Source organism: Adiantum capillus-veneris, chromosome 20 (genome assembly GCF_014529385.1).
Source record: "Adiantum capillus-veneris isolate H3 chromosome 20, ASM1452938v2, whole genome shotgun sequence".
NCBI classification, from domain to species: Eukaryota; Viridiplantae; Streptophyta; class Polypodiopsida; order Polypodiales; family Pteridaceae; genus Adiantum; species Adiantum capillus-veneris.
In genome coordinates, this window is record NC_140950.1 from 19,540,497 (window position 1) to 19,562,883 (window position 22,387).

The window sequence follows — 22,387 nt, forward strand, 5'->3', positions numbered from 1 at the left end:
GGTTATTTTGGCCTTTTGACCTAATTTACCTAAGTTTAGGTCAAAACATTCACAATTTTGTAACAAATTGGTCTCAAAGATCATTTTGGCCTTTTGAAGACATTAATATAACATTTCATTTTATTTTTCTCTTGGTCAAGCACAGGAGCTATGGAGATCCAGACGGCTATGTAGCTATGGGGCTACATAGCAGAGAGTACAACAGAGGATTTGAGCCATACTCTCTCGATATCTAGAGTGCAAATGAGGATGGATTCTAGTAGTAGTAGTAGTATTTTTGTTCTAGTATTTTAGCACCCAGACATGGTATCAGAATCACAGTTTTGTAACATTTTGGTCTCATAGTTGATTTTGGCCTTTTGAAGACGTTAATATAGCATCTCATTTCATTCGACTTCGTTCTCTCTCTCTCTCTCTCTCTCTCTCTCTCTCTCTCTCTCTCTCTCTCTCTCTCTCTCTCTCTCTCTCTCTCTCTCTCTCTCTCTCTCTCTCTCTCTCTCTCTCTCTCTCTCTCTCTCTCTATCTATCTATCTTCACATTTTTTGTAAGAGTTTGGTCTCATAGGTTATTTTGGTCTTTTGACCTAATTTACCTAATTTTAGGTCAAAACATTCACAATTTTGTAACAAACTGGCCTCAAAGGTCATTTTGGCCTTTTGAAGACCTTAATATAACATTTCATTTCATTTTATTTCTCTCTTGGTCAAGCACAGGAGCTATGGAGATCCAGACGGCTATGTAGCTATGGTGCTACATAGCACAGAGTACAACAAAGGATTTGAACCATACTCTCTCGATATCTAAAGTGCAAATGAGGATGGATTCTAGTAGTAGTCATAGTATTTTTGTTCTAGTCTTTTAGCACCCAGACATGGTATCAGAATCACAGTTTTGTAACAGTTTGGACTCATAGTTGATTTTGGCCTTTTGAAGACGTAATATAACATCTCATTTCATTCGACTTCGTTCTCTCTCTCTCTCTCTCTCTCTCTCTCTCTCTCTCTCTCTCTCTCTCTCTCTCTCTCTCTCTCTCTCTCTCTCTCTCTCTCTCTCTCTCTCTCTCTTCTCACATTTTTTGTAACAGTTTGGTCTCATAGGTTATTTTGGCCTTTTGACCTAATCTACCTAAGTTTAACATCCACAATTTTGTAACAAATTGGTCTCATAGATCATTTTGGCCTTTTGAAGATATTAATATAACATTTTATTTCTCTCTCGATCAAGCCAAGAGCTATGGAGATCCAGATGGCTATGTAGCTATGGGGCTACATAGCAGAGAGTACAACAGAGGATTTGAGCCATACTCTCTCGATATCTAGAGTGCAAATGAGGATGGATTCTAGTAGTAGTAGTAGTAGTATTTTTGTTCTAGTCTTTTAGCACCCAGACATGGTATCTGAATCACAGTTTTGTAACAGTTTGGACTCATAGTTGATTTTGGCCTTTTGAATACGTTAATATAACATCTCATTTCATTCGACTTCGTTCTCTCTCTCTCTCTCTCTCTCTCTCTCTCTCTCTCTCTCTCTCTCTCTCTCTCTCTCTCTCTCTCTCTCTCTCTCTCTCTCTCTCTCTCTCTCTCTCTCTCTCTCTCTCTCTCTCTCTCTCTCTCTCTCTCTCTCTCTCTCTCTCTCTCTGTGGACAAGGGTCCTACGGGTCAAGGCCCACCCTAGGGGGTCAGGGACCTAGGCCAAGGGCCGGCTGGACCAGTGCGGACTGGGGATCCACTTAGGGCAAGTGCTAGGAGCTAGCCTATATAAGGGGCGGTAGGGAGGAGGATCCCAGGTTCAGTTACCCTAGGTCTTATATTGGTATCAGAGCTAGGGGGGAGAGAGGAGCTATGGAGGAGGAGGAAGCCTTGCACAGAGGATTGCATGATATGTCTCTCTCTCTTTCTCGGGTCGTGGGAAAGCCCTCTTGCAAGGGAGAAGCTGCGTGGGCATGGCCCCTTCAAGAGATTGCTCGAAGAAGATGACAGTTGACACGAGCAGCAGGGCCGTGGGAGCGCCTGCTTGAGAAAAGAAGCTCGGGGTCGGGGTTCACGGTGTGTGCCCAGCCGCTTAGCAAAGAAGTGGTGGAAGACGTTCCGTTTGTGAGGCCGCTTGCGGCGGGGAGGGAGCAAAGCTCAACCTCCACCAAACCGCTCGCACGTGGAGTCGATGGGAGCGCAAGGCGAAGGAGACCATTGTTCAACACACGGCCGAGCCCAAACTTGCAGCAGAAGCCGCGGTTAGCCGGCTTTCTCTCTCTGCGCAGAGCCGCCATGGCTCGTGCAGGTCTTTTCCTTTTTCTCTCTCTTTTTTTTTAGGTTTTGGTCGTCTTCAGTTGGGCGCCATCCAATCCTGGCAGCCCATCCCACACTATGGCCTTCCATGGTTTGCCTCGATGCAGTCATGCATGACTGCACGCTCATGCAAACAGACTATACAAGGGGTACCAGGGTTTTATAGGCACTTTCAGCATGAAGGCACATGGCATCCAGTGGTGGTGGCCGGCATACACATGCAAGGGTATCCGCACCGGATTCATAGTTGCATGAGTGCAACACAGAATACACACACGGAATTCAATGACCTCGGCAATACCGGATAGGTAGCAGGAAATATCTGCATGGACATGAAACGTTTAGCATGCATGCTCATGCATCATGCAAAACTTCGATGGCACGGCAAGTCGAGTCGCATGATTAACAAGGTATGCATAAATTGTCAAAACTTCGACGGCACAGCAAGTCGAGTCGCATGATTAACAAGGTATGCATAAATTTTCTGTTTGATTGGTCAATGTTTCGAATGCTGCATAGTTATATCCTGCAATAGAAGTGAGCACACATCAGGCACTCCAAGCAAGTATCAAGCACTTCAAGCACGTACAGCTTGTGACAGATATTTGAAGCATTCACATAATGTTGCCCTACATTACTGGCAAGGGCCAATTATTAGCTGCACGCCCACATCAAGCACGGCTTCTTGTTTTAGTCAATCATGTTTTTTTTACGATGATGTGACCTAGACGGTGAGCATGTCGGGAAACATGTAAGACAGGTAACCATAGCTTGTCTAAATGCCACTAGGCAATGAGTCTATGTCTATACTTTCATACGCCATCATGTCTACGGATTACATTATCCTACAAGGCTTACAAACATATTCTTCTGTTGCTGGAGTCGATAGGACAAGCTCTCTCAAGGAGATTCAAGAATGCATGGCATGTTATTTTGAAACGCTTGTAGTGACTTACGGTGCAATGATGGTCGTGGCTCATGGTAAAGTCACCTACTCCTTGAGACTATCCTACTGGCACCTATCCATCTTAAATCTATATGTATATGATGGTTAGGAAGCAATGGCTTTCATGTCATGGTATGCTTCTCAGTTATCCAATCGGAGTCATACACAAGAGGTGTACGAGCTCATTGCACATCCTACGAAGTTTGTGAGCAGCTTACGTTCTTTTATCTATCCAGAGTACTTTGAACTTACTGCCATGGATACCATGTCTTTGTGCATATATGCACACTCCCAGTTGCGTGGTCTTCTAAAGACTACAAGTAGTTTCTGACATGTAAAATATGTTCCGTTTGTATCTACGAGACATAACCTATGAATTAAAGCCTACTCTTCGTCACAAGGTGGGTAGAGTGGTCACACAAGGTGTATGCTCTACTGGAGTACTAGTAGACCATCGTATGTAGCATGTTGCTGGGATTTTCTTGCTTGCATGAATTGGTATCCCTCCTACTCGCATGACAAGGCATACTCTATGAATTGGGCATGACCTCGTATGTTGAGTAAGGGTACATCCTTTTTCATGCATGAAGATGCTAGCTCGCCTGTGATTACATCTATTATGGTTTACTTGCTCTAGAGCTACAGGACACACTACTACGAGCATGTGTTAGAAATTTCAACAAGGAATATGCACGGCATAGTTCCAGTAGTTGTCCCATTGAGACTTTTTAATACTTTGGTGAGACACGCTTTCTCCTTTGTGTGGGAAAAAAGAGTTGTGTTCAACTCTCTTGTCTTCGAGATAACCTCTCATCAAGCAAAGTTTGTATGCTAGGTATGCACCACATATAAGGCATGTGGGGAGTTGTAAGATACAACACTAGAGCTACTTGAGTTGTTATTTCTCGACTTGTGCAAGACACAACTAGGATTTGGTAAGCAAGGCTTGTCCAACTTCAAGCTAGGCTAGGAGCCATGAACTTCTCTTGTGAACATCTAGTTGGTTCACTACACTGTTGGGATTTAAAGAATGTCTACCCTCATTCTACACAAAGTTGCAAGTGTAGTATACGCTTGAGGTGTTTTGTCCTCACATGCAAGGCATGAGGATCAGTTTCAGCAGATGGATGACACTTGTCTTGGTGGTTCTTTTACCATAGTTTTGACTATGAGTTATATTGTTGTACGTCACTTGGATACGAGTCTCATGACTATGATTCATTCCTGTTTTCTTGTGAGCTATTTCTCTTCTCAATGCCTCAGAGATAGTGTCCTTTTTCTATACGATAGTTCAAGGCGAGTACGATTGTTTATTAAGATTGTTTTTATGTGTAAACAATCTATATGACTTACCACTCTCTTGTAGGTAGTCCTAGTCTGGAGATCAAGGTCACAGCATCTTGTCTATAGCATTCTATAGCCTCAGGTGGTTATAATGCTTTGTGGTCACGGTACCACTGTTTTGGGGTAAGACCCAGCGGGTGATTGTTACATCACCCCATAGGCGCTAAGGATCACAGTTTGATTTGCATTAAGGATCACAGTTGATCTCTCCCAAGAAAGACTTCCGTAATCTCCCACACACAGTAGCGGACGGACACACTTATCAAGTTGATTCCAATCCGTCTGTACACGGTTGACTTTGTTGGTTACCGTTATCTGCTAGTTGATCAGTTTCTCTACAAAGAGTCTTACCAAGGGGTTTGACTATGTAGATTCTAATTCAAGAGTTGAGATTGCAACGGCAACACCCACGGTTCCCAGTGCAATGCTATTTGTTTTTTCAGGTAGGGGACGTGCTCCTCTCCATTTGAATATAGGTAGGGGGACATTACCTTCAAATCTCCAGGTACGCATCTATTGATTTAGTGTTACTCCATTTTTAGTATGTTTCGCTTGGTTTTTCAAGACGTCTAAGTACGCTTGAATGCTACAGAGCCATGCCAAGGGCATGTAGACACAAAGTATTTTGGGCACAGTGTCAAATCTATCTTTCTGTCTTATGCTATTATGAACCTACTTGTAGGGTTCAATTTGGCATATGTTGTCACATGGGATACATCATGGTCTAGGAACTCAAGGAGTTCGGTTTAGCCGGTGTGGAGCAAGGCTAATGAGGGTCCCTCTCACTCCCGTTGTAGAGTGTTTGCAGTTACCTCCACACACAAGTACATCTTGTACTTGAAGGATGTTTCTTTTTTACACATCCTTACATGAGACATATTTCACATGTGGATAATATGAGTCTCTGGACTGACACTGGCGCCATTATTTCAATTATGTGTCATGACAAAGTCCCTAGTGCTGGTCACAACTGTTTTCTAGACCATTTTTAGCACGACGTATCAGGAGCAATTTCGTGGCCAGAAATTGTCGAATACTTAGAATGACTTGTTAAGGTACAAGTACTACTAAACAACATTACAGATGGTTGTTTATACATATAGCAAGGCTATAAGTTGTAAATGAAAAAGTTTCATTGTCTGTACCTAGAAGTGATCAATGTTTTACCTTCTATTGCCATTCAGACGTTTCAGCAAGGCTTGCAAAAGATTGCAACTAAAAGTATTTAGTTTCTTTTCAGAACTATTTACATTCTTTTTTTAATGTGTGCTACGCGCATCACATTTTGCCATAAGTATTGGCAAGGCTCATTATGGATATACAGGTTCGGGTTAGTTTTTGCTAAATGCATGCACACTAGGTGTTATGGGCCCTGGTGTTTAGCAAAGGTTGATTTGGAACGGCATGCATATTCCTCAGGTTGTTGCTTATGAAGCATTTTGCACTCTATGTGCACTATCTCTATGAGATTACTTTTGGATCCACTAATCACCAATAGTGGTCATGGCTCGGTTTGGGCGTTTGTGGATTTTTTCAAGTTAACCACGATGGTTATTTCGGACATTGTTGATTCTTTGCCAATGTTAAACACTACTGTGATTCCCCGTTTACCAGTCATCTGGGATGACTCTCTGTAAACCGTGAGAAAAACACACCTCGGTACTGTCAGTTATCCAAGGGGATAGGCAGATTACAAAGAGTAATCTTGTGCTAAAGGATCTGCTAAGAGCATACGTTAGCACAACGCATTTCTGAATAGATGATTTTTTCCCTATTCTAGAATTTGCTTAAGTACGATTTTTGACTTTCAACACCTCTTGTGGTGGGGTTGGAGATTGTGTCAATACTTTCATACGTCAAGGACTTACCAGGTGTGCTGACAAAGTATGTTGGCAAGTAACCTTCATTAGGGATGAACATGTAGTTCTTCGAGTTCCAAACTATTCAGAATTCTAACACGAGGACATTCCCTATCTACGGAATTTCAAGATACTCCGGCGAGTAAGAAATTTGGCTCACAACTGCATGGAAAGTTACGCCAAGGTTTCCTTGCATTATTCCAGTACCTTCAGAAGATCTGAAAACTGGTTGTGCCTTTGGACAACTCTTAGTTGTGGCTACTCCTTTACAGTACTCAAGTGAGTTGTAAATGGAGTTACCATTTAGCCCAAGTGGTTGCAAATGGACAACAATGTTGAAAATCAAGATATTGCTCTTGGTTTCATTGAACCTCTTCACTGCACCAATTATCGGTCATACAGACAACTGGCTCCCTTATGGGACGTCAATAAAGAGAACATCAGTATTCTTAGGAAGATATTATTACTTGTGTTTTCGAGGACGAAAACTCTTCCTTAAGGGGGGAGTAATGTCAGGACAAGGGTCCTACGGGGCAAGGCCCAACCTAGGGGGTCAGGGACCTAGGCCAAGGGACGGCTGGACCAGTGCGGCCTGGGGATCCACTTAGGGCAAGTGCTAGGAGCTAGCCTATATAAGGGGCGGTAGGGAGGAGGATCCCAGGTTCAGTTACCCTAGGTCTTATACTCTCTCTCTCTCTCTCTCTCTCTCTCTCTCTCTCTCTCTCTCTTCACATTTTTTGTAACAGTTTGGTCTCATAGGTTATTTTGGCCTTTTGACCTAATCTACCTAAGTTTAGGTCAAAACATTCACAATTTTGTAACAAATTGGTATTTTGGCCTTTTGAAGAAATTAATATAACATTTCATTTCATTTATTTCTCTCTCGGTCAAGCAGAGAAGCTATCGAGATCCAGACGGCTATGTAGCTATGGGGCTACATAGCAGAGAGTACAACAAAGGATTTGAGCCATACTCTCTCGATATCTAGAGTGCAAATGAGGATGGATTCTAGTAGCAGTAGTAGTATTTTTGTTCTAGTCTTTTAGCACCTAGACAAGGTATTTTAGCACCCAGTCTTTTCGTTCTCTCTCTCTCTCTCTCTCTCTCTCCCTCTCTCTCTCTCTTCACATTTTTTGTAACGGTTTGGTCTCATAGGTTATTTTGGCCTTTTGACCTAATCTACCTAAGTTTAGGCCAAAATAGGTTATTTTGGCCTTTTGACCTAATCTACCTAATTTTAGGTCAAAACATTCACAATTTTGTAACAAATTGGTCTCATAGATCATTTTGGCCTTTTATAGACATTAATATAACATTACATTTCATTTTATTTCTCTCTCGATCAAGCACAGGAACTATGGAGATCCAGATGGCTATGTAGCTATGGGGCTACATAGCAGAGAGTACAACAGAGGATTTGAGCCATACTCTCTCGATATCTAGAGTGCAAATGAGGATGGATTCTAGTAGTAGTAGTAGTATTTTTGTTCTAGTCTTTTAGCACCCATACATGGTATCAGAATCACAGTTTTGTAACAGTTTGGACTCATAGTTGATTTTGGCCTGTTGAAGACGTTAATATAACATCACATTTCGTTCGACTTCGTTCTCTCCCTCTCTCTATCTATCTCTCTCTATCTTCACATTTTTTCAAATAGTTTGGTCTCATACGTTATGTTGGCCTTTTTACCTAATTTACCTAAGTTTAGGTCCAAACATTCACAATTTTGTAACAAATTGGTCTCAAAGGTCATTTTGGCGTTTTGAAGACATTAATATAACATTTCATTTCATTTTATTTCTCTCTCGGTCAAGCACAGGAGTTATGGAGATCCAGACGGCTATGTAGCTATGGGGCTACATATCACAGAGTACAACAAAGGATTTGAACCATACTCTCTCGATATCTAACGTGCAAATGAGGATGGATTCTAGTAGTAGTAGTATTTTTGTTCTAGTCTTTTAGCACCCAGACATGGTATCAAAATCACAGTTTTGTAACAGTTTGGACTCATAGTTGATTTTGGCATTTTGAATACGTTAATATAACATCTTATTTCATTCGACTTCGTTCTCTCTCTCTCTCTCTCTCTCTCTCTCTCTCTCTCTCTCTCTCTCTCTCTCTCTCTCTCTCTCTCTCTCTCTATCTATCTTCACATTTTTCGTAATAATTTGGTCTCATAGGTTATTTTGGCCTTTTGACCTAATCTGCCTAAGTTTAGGTCAAAACATTCACAATTTTGTAACAAATTGGTCTCATAGATCATTTTGGCCTTTTGAAGACATTAATATAACATTTCATTTCATTTTATTTCTCTCTCGGTCAAGCATAGGAGCTATGGAGATCCAGACGGCTATGTAGCTATGCGGCCACATAGCAGAGAGTACAACAAAGGATTTGAGCCATACTCTCTCGATATCTAGAGTGCAAATGAGGATGGATTCTAGTAGTAGTAGTAGTATTTTTGTTCTAGTCTTTTAGCACCCAGACATGGTATCAGATTTGTAACAGTTTGGACTCATAGTTGATTTTGGCCTTTTGAAGACGTTAATATAACATCTCATTTCATTCGACTTCGTTTTCTCTCTCTCTCTCTCTCTCTCTCTCTCTCTCTCTCTCTCTCTCTATCTTCACATTTTTTGTAACAGTTTGGTCTCATAGGTTATTTTGGCCTTTTGACCTAATGTACCTAAGTTTAGGTCAAAACATTCACAATTTTGTAACAAATTGGTCTCACAGATCATTTTGGCCTTTTGAAAACATTAGTATAACATTTCATTTCTTTCTCTCTATCTTCACAATTATGTAACAGTTTGGTCTCATAGGACTTTTAGCCTTTTGAAGACGTTAATATCATTTCTTTTCTTTCTCTCTATCTTGTATTTTTATGGATTATGGATTATTTTAATTTACCATTTTCGGTCACGTGACAACTCTCTCTCTCTCTCTCTCTCTCTCTCTCTCTCTCTCTCTCTCTCAAATAATCAACAAATCAAATAATTAAATTGAAATAAAAATTAGCTACGACATTTTACCTGGCTACGCTACCTGGTTGAACTGCCTCACCACAGCACGACTCCAATCTCCTTGGCTTGCACACTTGCTGCCTACTATAAAAATATATATTTTTAAGTTACATTCGGACGATGCTTAGGTGGACTACGAGCAAAAATTCCACGAGCTGCAGTTGGAGCTCGGCTAGAGGATGGGTTGTAGACACGCTCGATAGAGGCCTGCCAACCACACTAAAACAACTCTCTCTCTCTCTCTCTCTCTCTCTCTCTCTCTCTCTCTCTCTCTCTCTCTCTCTCACACACACACACACACACACACACACACACACACACACACACACACACACACACAGAGAGTACCCTCACGTGCATTCTTTGGTACATGGACCATTGTCAAGCAATTCACACCAGCGTTCAACAACCGTCCTTAGCAGCGTTCAACAATCTAGCTTGGGTCTAGTAGGCCTGGGGCGACGGGAATGGACTGGAGAGACCAAGCATTTGTGCCACTGGAGAGACGCAAAAGCGTTCAACAACCGGCGCTGCTACTGTCAAGCAATTCACACTAGCGTTGAACAACCGACCTTAGCAGCGTTCAACAATCTAGCTTGGCTCCGGCAGGCCTGGGGCGACGGGAATGGAATGGAGAGACCAAGCATTTGTGCCACTGGAGAGATGCAGACGAAGCAGCATGCGAGAGAGGAGAGACACTGCCGTGTGGACAGTGGCGTCAAAGGGGGGGGGGAGGGAGGTAGTAGGAGATGCAAGCAAGCTTGGGGTGGGGTGGGGTGGGGTGGGGGGTGGGGGGGGAGGAGACAGACCTTAGACCTTCGAGCTCCTCTGCGTCTTCTTCTCTGTGTGTGTGTGTGTGTGTGTGTGTGTGTGTGTGTGTGTGTGTGTGTGTGTGTTTTGTACTTCACGGAGAGCAGGGAAGTGAGCAAGGAATATGAGGTGGTGAGGTCCGAGGTTCCCTGCTGTACTTCAATGTGTAGTTGAAAGCATTGCAGAGCCAGAGCCGCCACCAACGCAATTGAAAGGTCTGCAGAGCCGCCATCCAACGCAAAGAGAATACAGGAAGTTTTTTTTTTTTGTCCTTTGTCGAAGCACGCAAAAGTGACACGTGACCATGCCCACCCGTCCGCCATAATATGTTAGTAGATGCTCTATTTTTCAGAATCTGTAGGACATACATAGATCGATCTAAACTAGAACATACCTTTTTCGCCCTCCAATTGTTTTCTGCATGGGGAGTTCCTCTTCTTTGCTACTGGGAGCGGCCACCACCACGTCCCCTCCCACATGCTGGATCCACCATACTGTCTTTTATCTCTCTGCTTGTCATGCGAGCCTTGGTTCTTTGCTCAAAACATTTTGCACAGTTGTCTTAGAGAACCAAGCCCCCGCCCCAAGACACGGGCTCATCCTCGTCGTCCTCCCCCTCATATGCCACCTGCACACACCAAAAAGGTGAGAAGCCTTATCTCATGTCTAACGCTATAGTCGTGAGGCGGGGCCGTTTAGAAAATAATACCATGGCTCACCATGTCGGGATTCGATTGTAACCAAAACATAACTGCGTGTAGAGAGCAGGGAAGTGTGCTCAGCGCGGACATGGCTGCACACGCCTTGTCACGCAAGCAATGCTGTATGGTATTAGACCCTGCATGCCGCACACGCTCACCAAAGAGATCCTTTGGACTAATGGCTTCTCCAATCCATTTTCAAAAGAGCTTGTGCAATCATCAGCCATTTTGGGTTGCAAAGGGACGGTACCTGAGCAGGACGATGCTACAGCTCTGGTTGCCTTCCTTAGGGCTTGTGGAAAGGACAAGGATTTGCGCACGGGCTCCCACATAGACAAGTATATTCGGAGTAATGATGGCTTGCTCCAAAAGTGTTCCAATGCTTTGGTCTCCATGTATGCCAAATGTGGCGCTCTTGCAAAAGCTAAAGAAGTGCTTCACATCTCCAAAAGCAGAGATGTGTCTACTTGGACTGCTCTTATTGCAGGTTATGTACAAAATGGGCAGGGCCATAATGCTTTCGCTCTCTTTGAGGAAATGCTGCATGCAGGCGTGACTCCAATCTCAGTCACTTACACTTGCATCCTCAAGGCCTGTGGTTGCATAGGGTCAGCTGGCAAAGGGAAACAAATTCATGATGAGATTGTTAACAGGGGTTTGCTTAGCTGTAACCTTATAGTCGGCAATGCCCTTGTGACCATGTATGTCAAGTGTGGCGCCCTTGAAATGGCACGAGAAACTCTTCTGGAGCTTCCTCGCAGAAATGTTATCTCTTGGAATGCGCTAATCACAGGATATAGTCAACATGGGGAAGGTACACAAGCACTTGATTGTTTTGATAAAATGCAAAGAGAAGGCCTCTTTCCCGATGCAGTGACCTTCACTTGCATTTTGACAGCCTGTGGCAGTATAGGAGCATTTTACATGGGAGAACAAATACATGAAGAGATTGCTAAACAGGGGCTGCTGCAAAATGATATCACACTTGGAAATGCTTTGGTGGACATGTATGCCAAATGTGGGGTGCTTGCAAAAGCACAACGAGTGCTTGAAGAGCTTCCTGTGCGGGATGTCATCTCTTGGTCCACACTCATTGCAGGATATGCTCAACATGGCGAGAACAAGCAAGTATTTGATTGTTTTGATGAGATGCAGCACGAGGGTATTTCTCCCAATGCAGTGACCTTCATTAGCATTTTGAGGGTCTGCGGCCGCATGCAGTTAGTGGACAGGGGAGAACAAATACATGATCAGATCGTAAAACTGGAGCTTTTCAATGATAATGTTGTGCTTGGTACTGCTGTGGTGGATATGTACGTCAAGTGTGGTGCTCTCAAAAAGGCACAGCAAGTGCTTGAGGAGCTTCCCGTCCGGAACGTCGTCTCTTGGTCCACCCTAATCGCAGGGTATACTGATCGTGGAGAAAGTGAGCAAGCATTGGCTTGTTATGAAAGGATGCAGAATGAGGGTCTCTGTCCAAATGCAGTAACCTTCACATGCATCTTGAAAGCTTGTGGCCACATACAAGCGGCTGAAAAGGGGGAGAGAATTCACAACGAGATTGCAAAACAGGGATTGTTGAGAGACGATGATATGCTCGCCACTGCTTTGGTGGATATGTATGCCAGGTGTGGTGCTCTTGCAAAGGCTCGGCAAGTGCTTGAGGAGCTTCCTGTCAGAAATGTCATAACATGGAACTCTCTGATTGCTGGTTATGTGGAAAGGGGGGAATATGTGGTAGCTTTAGATTGTTATGAAAGAATGAAGGGGGAGGGTATATCTCCAAATGCAGTAACCTTCATTTTCTTCTTGAAAGCTTGTGGTAGTTTAGGAGCGGTGGACAAGGGTGAATGCATTCACAAGGAGGTTGTCCATCAATTGTTGCTGGTAAATAATATTGAACTTGGCAATGCACTGGTAGATATGTATGTCAAGTGTCGTGCTTTCACAAAGGCTCGTCAAGTTCTTCAGGAGCTTCCTGCTCGAAATGTTATATCATGGTCTGCGATCATCGCTGGTTATGCCCAACATGCTGAAAATGAACGAGCGCTGGACTCTTTCAAACAAATGCAGCAAGAGGGTCTTGCTCCAGATGCGGTGACCTTTCTTTGCATTTTAAAAGCTTGTGGTAGCCTTGGAGCAGCAGAAATGGGAGAGAAGATTCATGATGAGATTGCTCGGCAAGGGCTCCTAAAGAACGATGTTTTGCTTCCAACTGCCTTGGTGGATATGTACGCCAAATGTGGTGCTCTCTCAAAAGCAGGACAAGTGCTCAAGGAGCTTTCTGTTCAGTGCACGGGGTGTTGGAATGCTTTAATTGGAGGCTATGTTCAACAAGGCGAATATGAGCAGGCACTGAGTTCTTTCAACCTTCTATTATGCGAGGACCTCTCTCCAGATGCAACCACTTTTTTAGGAGTGCTCAGAGCATGTAGTCAGTCAGGTCTTGTCAGCGATGCTCAAAAGTTTCTTGACATTATGAGCACAAAGTTTGGCATCAAGCCAGAATTAGAGCACTACATGTGCATGGTCGATCTTTATGGAGGTGTAGGGCATCTGGATAAGGCTTTGAAATTAATTGAGGAACTCCCTTCTTTTGAGAAGGGACTTTGGTCTACTTTGTTGGCTGCCTGTCAAAAGTGGGGAGATCTGACTATCGGAAAGGTGGCCTTTAAGGAATGTGTGACATTATGAACTTTGAATAGCTTAGTACGGGCCATTAAAGACATGAGCAAGAAAACTATTAAAATACAGGAAAACATACCAAAATGCCCCTAAAATTTTTGGTTATATTGGATTTTTTTAAAATTTGAGGGGTATTTTGGTAATGTTAATTAAAAAATAACTACAGCATTAAACTTTGAATAGTTTCACATAAAGTTTTTGAAGATAAGAACAAAAGGAACATTAAAGTATAACCTATCTCTTTTCTTCTGTAAGGCCTCTTTTAGAAGGCCAAAAACCACTTAACTCTAATGGCAAGAGTACATGGAACATCATACCAAAATGTTTCCATGTTTTCCAAATGTTTTGGGACAATAAGATATGATGATGGTTATCTTTTTTTGACAAAATGGGTTGTGTTTCATTCAAAGAGCAATGCTTGAATCATTGGTCCTTCACGTATGCCACTTGTGGAGGGGACTAACATCTATGTTTTGACGCCTTTCTTTTGGAGAAACTGCTCTTAGAGTCTGATGCTTTTTAGGGGCTCTGCTTTTAGAATCCATGCACTATTTGTAAGTGTGCCCAAGGGCTCAATCTCAAACGCGGAAAGCTGGGAGAGCTCGTGCAAAGGTCCCTCAGAGACCGAGCAATAACCAAAAGGAGCGCCAGTCTTTGGGGCCAGTGCATCTAGACAAGGATCTCCACCTATTCAAGTTCGTTGTTGCAGTTTCTATTCGTGTGTTGCTCTTGATTTCTCGCTTGTGTGTCCAAGCCTGTTACACGAAATCTCTACTTCATAGAATGATGTCAACCAAAGAGCTAACAACAATCTCTTGGACCCCACCCAATTGCGAGGTGCCTTTCAGTGCACTGAAAGAGTTGACCACCAAATCTGTGTGTTCCCCTTAAGGTGGGCCATAAAGGATGCTGCTTTCTCACCTCAGAAGCCTCCGTGAAATTGCCTCGCAAGAAAGCAGCATCAAATTGTTAGATGAAAGATAATGCTTTGTTCATATCCTTAAATCCGGAGAAAGTAGCAAACCTGACACTTTGACCCCATCCTTGAATTCTTTCTTGCCCTTTCTTGGCTCCAACTCATCGTACTTGGTTGGTCAAAGTATGTGGCTCCACTTTCTTCCAAAGGTAGAGCATATGTCATCTGAGTCATCCTTTCTTCCAAACTATCATACCGCCTTATAGTTCTTGTGTTCTTTGTGAGTCATGACCACTGGAGAGGGAAATTACACCCTTGTGGAGAGGGACTATGGCCGCTGGCGCAAGCCACGCAATTGGTCGAGGGTTGCCACCTTTCTGTTTGTCTCTTTCACGTCAGTAGTCACCCATGGTCTGGAAAAAGCACCTTCAACAGAATGATGGTGGATCAAATTGTCATGATGCATGGAATCAGAGTGACACAAAACTAAGCTTGCATGTGCAGGTTTTTGAGAGAAGCTTCACATGTTTGATAGCCAATTGTTGGTTCTTGGGTGTGGGCCTTTGATATCATGACCTCGATGTTTCTCACGTCCTCTTGCGTTCCAGCAGCTTTGTATACATTAGCCATAAGAACATAAGCTGATGCATCATTTTGGTCTATCTGTAATGCATGGTCAAATGCCCATCTTCCAACACTTACGTCTCCCCATCTTTGACAAGCACTCAGTAGGGCTGACCATACTCTACTATCAGTAGATCTAATCTTTTTTATTAGTCCTGCTGCCTTGTCAAGGTGCCCAACACGCCCCAAAAGATCAACTACGCTTGTGAAATGCTCAAGATCTGGCTTGATGCGAAACTTTGTACTCATCTGCAGAAAATACAACCCAGCATCTTCCACTAAACCTGAATGACAACATGCGCTAAGCACACTAGAAAATGTCGCCACATCTGGTGAGAGGCCCTCATTCTGCATTTCCTCCAAGCAATTCCATGCATGCTCAATGTCCCCCTGTCGTACAAACCCTGAAATTAAAGAATTCCAAGAAACAACGTCCCTAACTCGAAGCTCCTTCAGCACTATGAGTGCTTTCATAAGAGCTCCACATTTCACATACATATCCAATAAAGCATTGCCGAGTATTAGGTCATGTTCAAGTAGCCCTTGCTTCTCAATCTCTTCATGAATTTTTTCTGCCTCTTTAACTGCTCCTGTAGTGCCACAAGCTTTCAGCATGCAAATGAAGGTTACTGAACTTGGATGGAACCCCTCACGTTGCATCTGCCTGAAAAATTTGAATGCTTGGTCAACTTCCCCCTGCTCAATAGATCCTGAAATCAGCGCATTCCATATGATAACATCCTGAAATGGAAGTTCCTCAAGCACTTTGTGTGCCTTTGCAAGAGCACCACATTTGGCATACATCTCAATGAGAGCTGTGGCCAGCATTATATCGTCTCTCAAAAAACCGACTTTAGCAATGTAATGATGAATTCTTTCTCCTCGATCAGCCGCTCCTGAACTGCTGCAAGCTTTCAAGACACAAATCAAAGTTACCTCATTTGGATCAAGGCCCTCACGCAGCATCTGTTCAAAACAAAGGAAGGCTTGCTCAGCTTCACCTTGTTGGACATAACCTGCAATTAATGCAGACCAAGAGATAACATTGCGACAAGGAAGATCCTCAAGCACCTGTCTTGCTTTTGCAAGAGCTCCACATTTGGCATACATAGTCAGAAGAGCATTACCAAGCTCAGTGTTTGTATCCAAAAGCCCTTGTTTGGCAATCTCATCGTGAATTTGTTCTCCCTTTTCGAGTGCTCTCATGTTGCCACAAGCCCTCAAGACACAAATGAATGTCACAGCATCCGGAGAGAGACCCTCATGCTTCATCTGTTCAAAGTATCCAACGGCATCCTGGTCCCCACCATTTTGGGCACATCCTCCTATCAGAGCAGTCCAAGTGAAGACATCCTTGTTCTTCAACATAGTAAAGAGTTCCTTTGTTTTTGCAAGGGCGCCACATTGAGCATACATGGAAATCAAGGCATTGGAGCATTTTTCAAGTAAGCCCTTTCTCACAATATCTTCATGTATGTGAGAGCCCCTGTGCAGATCCTTGTTCTTGGCACAAGCTCGGAGTAACGCGACAAACACAGAGCCCTCATCCTTGGGATTAAAAACACCCCAGTTTTGAGTATGGGCGGCTCCCCTTTTTGTGAGCCTTTCTGTGAAGCTTGTCACTTGTCCAAGAGGTACCATAAACCCACAAAGTTTCCTTGGTGCAATGCAAACGCATAACATAGTTCCTTTTGACAGGAATCGTTCTGGAGCAAGGGCACTTTTAGGGAGGATAAAAAACGACAGCAGCTGCCAATTCATCTACGAAGGCGCAACATGGATTTGGCATTGCTTGGCGACACTCATGCTTATGAGTTTCTCTGCGTTTCGAAGCGGCCACTTCGCCCAGCAGGCCTGACTTTTAAAAAAAGAATAAGGCAAAACCAGGCCACATTCGAGCTCAAGGGTTTCCCACTTTCAGCAGCATGCATAACCAGTCGAAGATCCAATTGTCTGGGGCATTGCAGGAGACCTGAATCAAAACCTGTCGAAGGAGAGCCTCTAATGTGTGTACATGTTTACCGGGTATGTCAAACGATTATGAAAAAAACAAGTAAGAGAAGAATCAATAAAGATTCTCTCTATGCGTCTACATGTTTACCAGCTACATAGCTTCGTATGTGGGTATGTCAATACGATTATACATGCACATACACAGTCTCTCTCTCCCTCCTCTCGAGCCCTCTACACACAGGCCAGATTCTTGTTGATAGTTGAAACAAAGGTCCATATTAGTATGCTCGCCATGGAGAAACTTCAAAGAAAGCTACTGCATGAAGTAATGGAGGGCAAGAAGGAACGAGAGAGAGAGAGAGAGAGAGAGAGAGAGAGAGCCTGGCGTATAGATTTGTATTACTTGTAAATTTTGTAGTTCAAAAGGCGACCATGGAGGGTGAGAGGCGGCGGGGGCAGGTGCAAGAGGAAGAGGGGGAGGGAGGGCTCAAGGAAGAGGGGAGGTTCGGGAAAGAAATCATGGAGACTAATGGGTTTTCTTTAATTTTGAGCCAGTATCCCATGAGATGAGTAAATCGCTTTCCCATTCAATGTTAATTCACAATGACATGATTGGTTTGCTAATTGTTAAGTAATGTAGTCACTCTAAACAAGGTTTTTGGCTATACCATGGCAAGACCGGATTTGGTGATCCTATCAAGATATTGCTTTTCATTAATCCTCATGGTCGGCCGGATTGACTCTTGAGAGAAAGCTAGATGGTGTGAGTGCTCAAAGCATTATCCTTGATGCTTGAATAAATTGTGCTTGGTTCATTACATTATTGAGCTTGTTTATAAGGTGCATTGGAATGGGAGTTGGTCACTTCAAACAGCTATTCCAGTGTAAGAGTTCAGAGCTACTGATTATCTAAGCGGTTCAGTTATTAAGGACTGGAATTAAGTACTGGACTGAAACAGAGAATTGAACTGGAAAAATGTATTGAAATGGAAGATACAAACTCGAAGACTGGGAATGGTATTATAGGTTCAGATCAGTAGTACAAAGATAATCAGTACAGAGTACAACAAGCTTAAACTCAGACGAAGGTTGAGGATTGGTTACAGAGTTGAAAGCCAAAATCTTATGAAGCTAAAAGTCTAGAAGCAAGAGCTCGTAAGCCAAAAGTTAAAAGAACTTCCAAAAGCCAAAAATCCTTGGAGACATTGTATCGGGTCCTATTTATAGGCTTACAAAGTTATTGCAGTAATTGCTGTAATTACTGTCGAATTATTGCCGGTGTAGCAGTTTCCGTTGGTCGGCCTTCTAAGGAGCAGTTCCCGCCTGCTGGGACTGTCCTTGCCTTCTACATCCTTCTTTCCTTTCTTGAATTTTGGTATAACCCAAAATTTCCTTCTGAAAAAAAAAACCCACCGCCTGATTCTGATTTGTTGTTGAGAAAACCCCTCTGGTTTTCTGAGTTGGCCAATGTTCCTCTCTTTTGGTATTGCTAGCTTTATACCATACTTCATGCTTATTGAGTGCTTGACACCCATATAGTTGTAATTCCAAGGGTGCCCATCCGAGGAGATTTCAGTGCCTTTTGGATGGCTGGAAAAATCCATCGTCTGATTTTGAGATAGAACGACCCAGTATCCTTCCACTGAACCCGCTTTCTCTTGTCCTTCTTCTTTGGTGCCTCAGAGATCCCAATGTCAGCATTGTCCTTCTGAATAAGTCTATAAATGGCCTCCTGCTCAAGCTGATCCCGCCTTTCGGTGGTTATCTCAAATTCATAAGACGTGAGGGCGTTATAAGTTTTGGTGTCGGGATCATATAAACTACGTTTGCGCTTAGTTAGATGGGTTCTCGCCAGTTTATGACAATGCGAGGCTGTGTCGTCTTTATTTTAGCTTCGAAGAGAATCTCCGTCATTTCTCTGTATTGTGGTGCCAGTCTTGGTTTGACAATGATATCCTTTTTAGGAATCTTGGAGGACTCCACAGTCAGTTGAAGTACCTAATTTATAATCTTCGTTAATCCACGGAGCTGGATCTTCCACTGACCCATACAGAGATGGAACTTTTGCATTTCTCCCTGTAGATCCATGACTGTGTCCATTTTCAGGGCATCATTGACAAGTGATTGCCAGGCTTTCCATTCCATAGTGGCCCGCTCATACCAGTCACGGAGTCCATCAGTGATGCTGAGATAAGTGAGCCGATCTACTGGTTTCGGATGTTGGGGATACAAGGCTGGGAAGAGTCTTGGCAATTCCGCCTCCTTGGCAGGTAAAGCATACAGGAGTCTTGGAGATTCAGGTACAAACTTCAAAAAATTGAGAACAGTTTGGTTCTCCTGCTGCATCATCTTCCTAGTAATCCGGACCAACTGAAAGCTTTTTTGGAGAACAGTTGCCTGTTCTCCTAGTGACATTTGGGTTTTGGGTCCTTTATTGCTGGAAGGCTGATCTTCAATGATGGCTTGCACCCTCTGATCCAAGACACCTATGGCAATCTGCATATGAAGCAATAGTTTTTTTAATTGACTCCTGACCTCCTTCATACATCTGTATGTAGGTCTGTTTCCTAGGAGCAAATCCAGTTCAATAGCTATGGAGTGGCAATCTACAGTAGATTGTCTCTGCCAATGTGAATTGACTATCATATCATCATAATTCAATGTCCACTCAGGCACCCTTTCCAGTAGCTAAATACTGCTGGGGTGAATAGGTAGTTGGCATAGCTCTTGATCATGAAAAGCAACCGACTTCCAGTGCTGAACCATCTCCCTGGCTCCTACATGTAGCCTTTGGAAGCGTTCCAAATCAGAGATCGGAGTGTCATCCTCAAAATATTGTCTAGTAATATGAGCTTGTTGATGCCTTAATCTCTTATTCAGTGTGATGAGCTATAAAGAGTAGTGTGCATCAGCTACAAAAGATTCAGTCACAGCTTTGGCTTTTCCTTCGATGTCTGGCATATGATGTGTGACTGGTGTACTAAAGGGTCTCCAGTGTTGCCCTTATTGTGTTGGTCACTGCCTTGCTGCTACTGATCATCCGATTGCTGGTTTTGCTGGTCCTGATCAGTACCCGGATTGCTTTGTTGGGTCCACTGTCCCCAGTTGCAGTGATCCTCTAGCTCCAGAGCCTGAGGATGGGGAAGGAGGAGAGTCATCATCATCAGGCTTGTCGTCCGACTTGTCATCCTCTTTCTCCTCATGCGCTTCTTCCTGCTCAGACTCCTCTTCAATATCATCTTGCTTACTGATATAATCCATAATGGTCTGATTTACCAAGGCTGTATTATATTCAGTGATCTTATCTTGCAAATCACTCCGAATAGTCTCAATGAGTGCCTTCAAATTATCCATATTCATTGTTACATTTCCTTGAGGATTCAAGATATCAGCAAGGTTATTGTATGTATCTCTCTGCAAGGGAATCTTTTAACATATTGTGGGTGTTGAGTAGTTCTTTGAACTCTGCACGCTTCATTTGTAACATGGTTTGAAATCTATCAGCATCTCTCAAGGCAGCTTCCTTCTCTTAATTCAGTGGCCGATTTCGGTTTCTAACTTCAGCATATTTGATCCCATTAACATTGGCACTACCTTTATCAGCATCAAAAGAATCGAGGACCTATTTAATAATATGTGCATCAAAGTCAAACCTCATAGCTTGTACTACCACATGCAGACCCCATAATTGTAGCAGCAATTCTTCCCGCTCATTAAACACATATCTGTGTATCTTGCTGTGTGCAATGAGTGGTAGGGAGGCCTGAATAGAAGCGATGACTATTGTAGTCTCACCCATCGTGTCTTGCATCTTCTATAACACTTTCTTGGGACCCATACTCTGCGATGGCTGCAAAGTTGTAGAGGAAGAAGACTTACTTGTGTATGCTAATCCCCAGTGAGGTGTATCAGGTAGTGTCGGATAGGGACCAACAAAAGCTATCAGATAGGGACGAGAAAAAGCTGTCGACGAGGAGGTTTCAGGTTGGAGCGAAGAGTTCTCGGAGCTTGGCGATGGCGAGTGCGTGATAGCAGGTAGTCATTGCTCAAGAGACTTGTGAGGAAGAGTGCCCACACTCCTCACTGTTATACGTGTACACGTCATAAAAGCTCCACTACTTACCGTTCCTAGAGTTATGTACACCAGTGGCAACGTGGCACACATGCATTGTCCATGTTGTTCAATAATCGCCTTAATGATTACCTCATTTATTCCAGTTGGCCCTTTTCCCCATAGAAATTGGTACTGATTTTGAAACTCCATTGGCTCTGTTATATTGGCAATAGTTTGTCATATTGAAGCATTACTGGTTCTGATACTGGGTTGACATGGAAAAGATTTAGAACAACCGAATCTGACAATCCCTGGTCATCAATACCTGGAATACTGGTATCATCACCTCTAGAAGTCTCCTTGTCATTAGAATAATATAACTTGATCTTGGCCCCATTATAAACACTAGGCAGCAGTAATCCAAATAAGTCTTTCAGCCTCACTGTGCCATTTGAAAATAATACCCAATCAACTTCAAATGGACCAACCCAAGCTATCTTTAAATTCGATTTCTTAGGGTCCAGTTTGGACTGATATAGCAAAACTAAGTCACCCTTATGAAACTCCTTAACCTTTATCATTCTATCATGCCAGTGCTTTCTGCGTTGCTGAACAATCTCCTGTTCCAGCATGTCTCTTTGTCATAACTCATCCAACTGCAATAATTCCTCTAGTCTTTGTTTGAGATTATGATTGAAATCTAATCCATATTCAACTGCCATTCTGAGACTGGGAATTACAAATTCAATAGGCACCACATTCAGTTTCATACACCATTTTGAAAGGTATCATTCCAATGGTGACTTTATAAGCTGTTCTGTAGGCCCATCGAGGAGTCTGGAGCTTGATATCCCATTGGTGTGGCTCCTTCTGAACAATCTTAGTCAAAATATTCTTGATAGTTTTATTACTGCTCTTTGCTTGACCATTGCACCTGGGATAATATGGAGTCAATTTCCTGTCCTTAACTGAAAGCATCTCCATTAGAATTTCCATTGTGTCATTAATGAAATGTGTCGCTTGATCAGACACAATTTCAATGGGGCATCCATAGCGGCAGATGTTGTTTTCAAAAAGAAAAACAGTAGTGGACTTGGCAATAATATTTGGAAGAGCCTTGGCCTCTACCCATTTAGTGACATAACAGGTAGCCATCAAGATGTACCGGTCCTTCCTTGGAGTGA

General features: G+C 43.1%; 3 protein-coding genes across 3 annotated transcripts; 1 reads left to right on the plus strand and 2 right to left on the minus strand.

Annotated features, from left to right (window-relative positions):
- The first annotated feature begins 10,672 nt into the window (after positions 1 to 10,672).
- LOC147432200 (pentatricopeptide repeat-containing protein At2g03380, mitochondrial-like) lies at positions 10,673 to 13,806 on the plus strand. The gene has a single exon (XM_086492182.1). It carries the CDS (start codon positions 11,089 to 11,091, stop codon positions 13,663 to 13,665), a length of 2,577 nt encoding a protein of 858 aa, XP_086348308.1. The 5' UTR covers positions 10,673 to 11,088; the 3' UTR covers positions 13,666 to 13,806.
- Positions 13,807 to 14,445: 639 nt separating this feature from the next.
- LOC147432201 (pentatricopeptide repeat-containing protein At2g13600-like) lies at positions 14,446 to 17,317 on the minus strand. Its single transcript, XM_086492183.1, has one exon. It carries the CDS (start codon positions 16,955 to 16,957, stop codon positions 15,059 to 15,061), a length of 1,899 nt encoding a protein of 632 aa, XP_086348309.1. The 5' UTR covers positions 16,958 to 17,317; the 3' UTR covers positions 14,446 to 15,058.
- A 4,104-nt stretch (positions 17,318 to 21,421) lies between these two features.
- Positions 21,422 to 21,835, minus strand: LOC147432202 (uncharacterized). Its single transcript, XM_086491896.1, has one exon. It carries the CDS (start codon positions 21,833 to 21,835, stop codon positions 21,422 to 21,424), a length of 414 nt encoding a protein of 137 aa, XP_086348022.1.
- Positions 21,836 to 22,387: the final 552 nt, after the last annotated feature.

Coding starts and splice junctions, on each gene's coding strand:
- LOC147432201 (XM_086492183.1), bottom strand. CDS start 16,957: ATGAATTGGCAGCTGCTGTCGTTTTTTATCCTCCCTAAAAGTGCCCTT.
- LOC147432200 (XM_086492182.1), top strand. CDS start 11,089: ATGCTGTATGGTATTAGACCCTGCATGCCGCACACGCTCACCAAAGAG.
- LOC147432202 (XM_086491896.1), bottom strand. CDS start 21,835: ATGCTGGAACAGGAGATTGTTCAGCAACGCAGAAAGCACTGGCATGAT.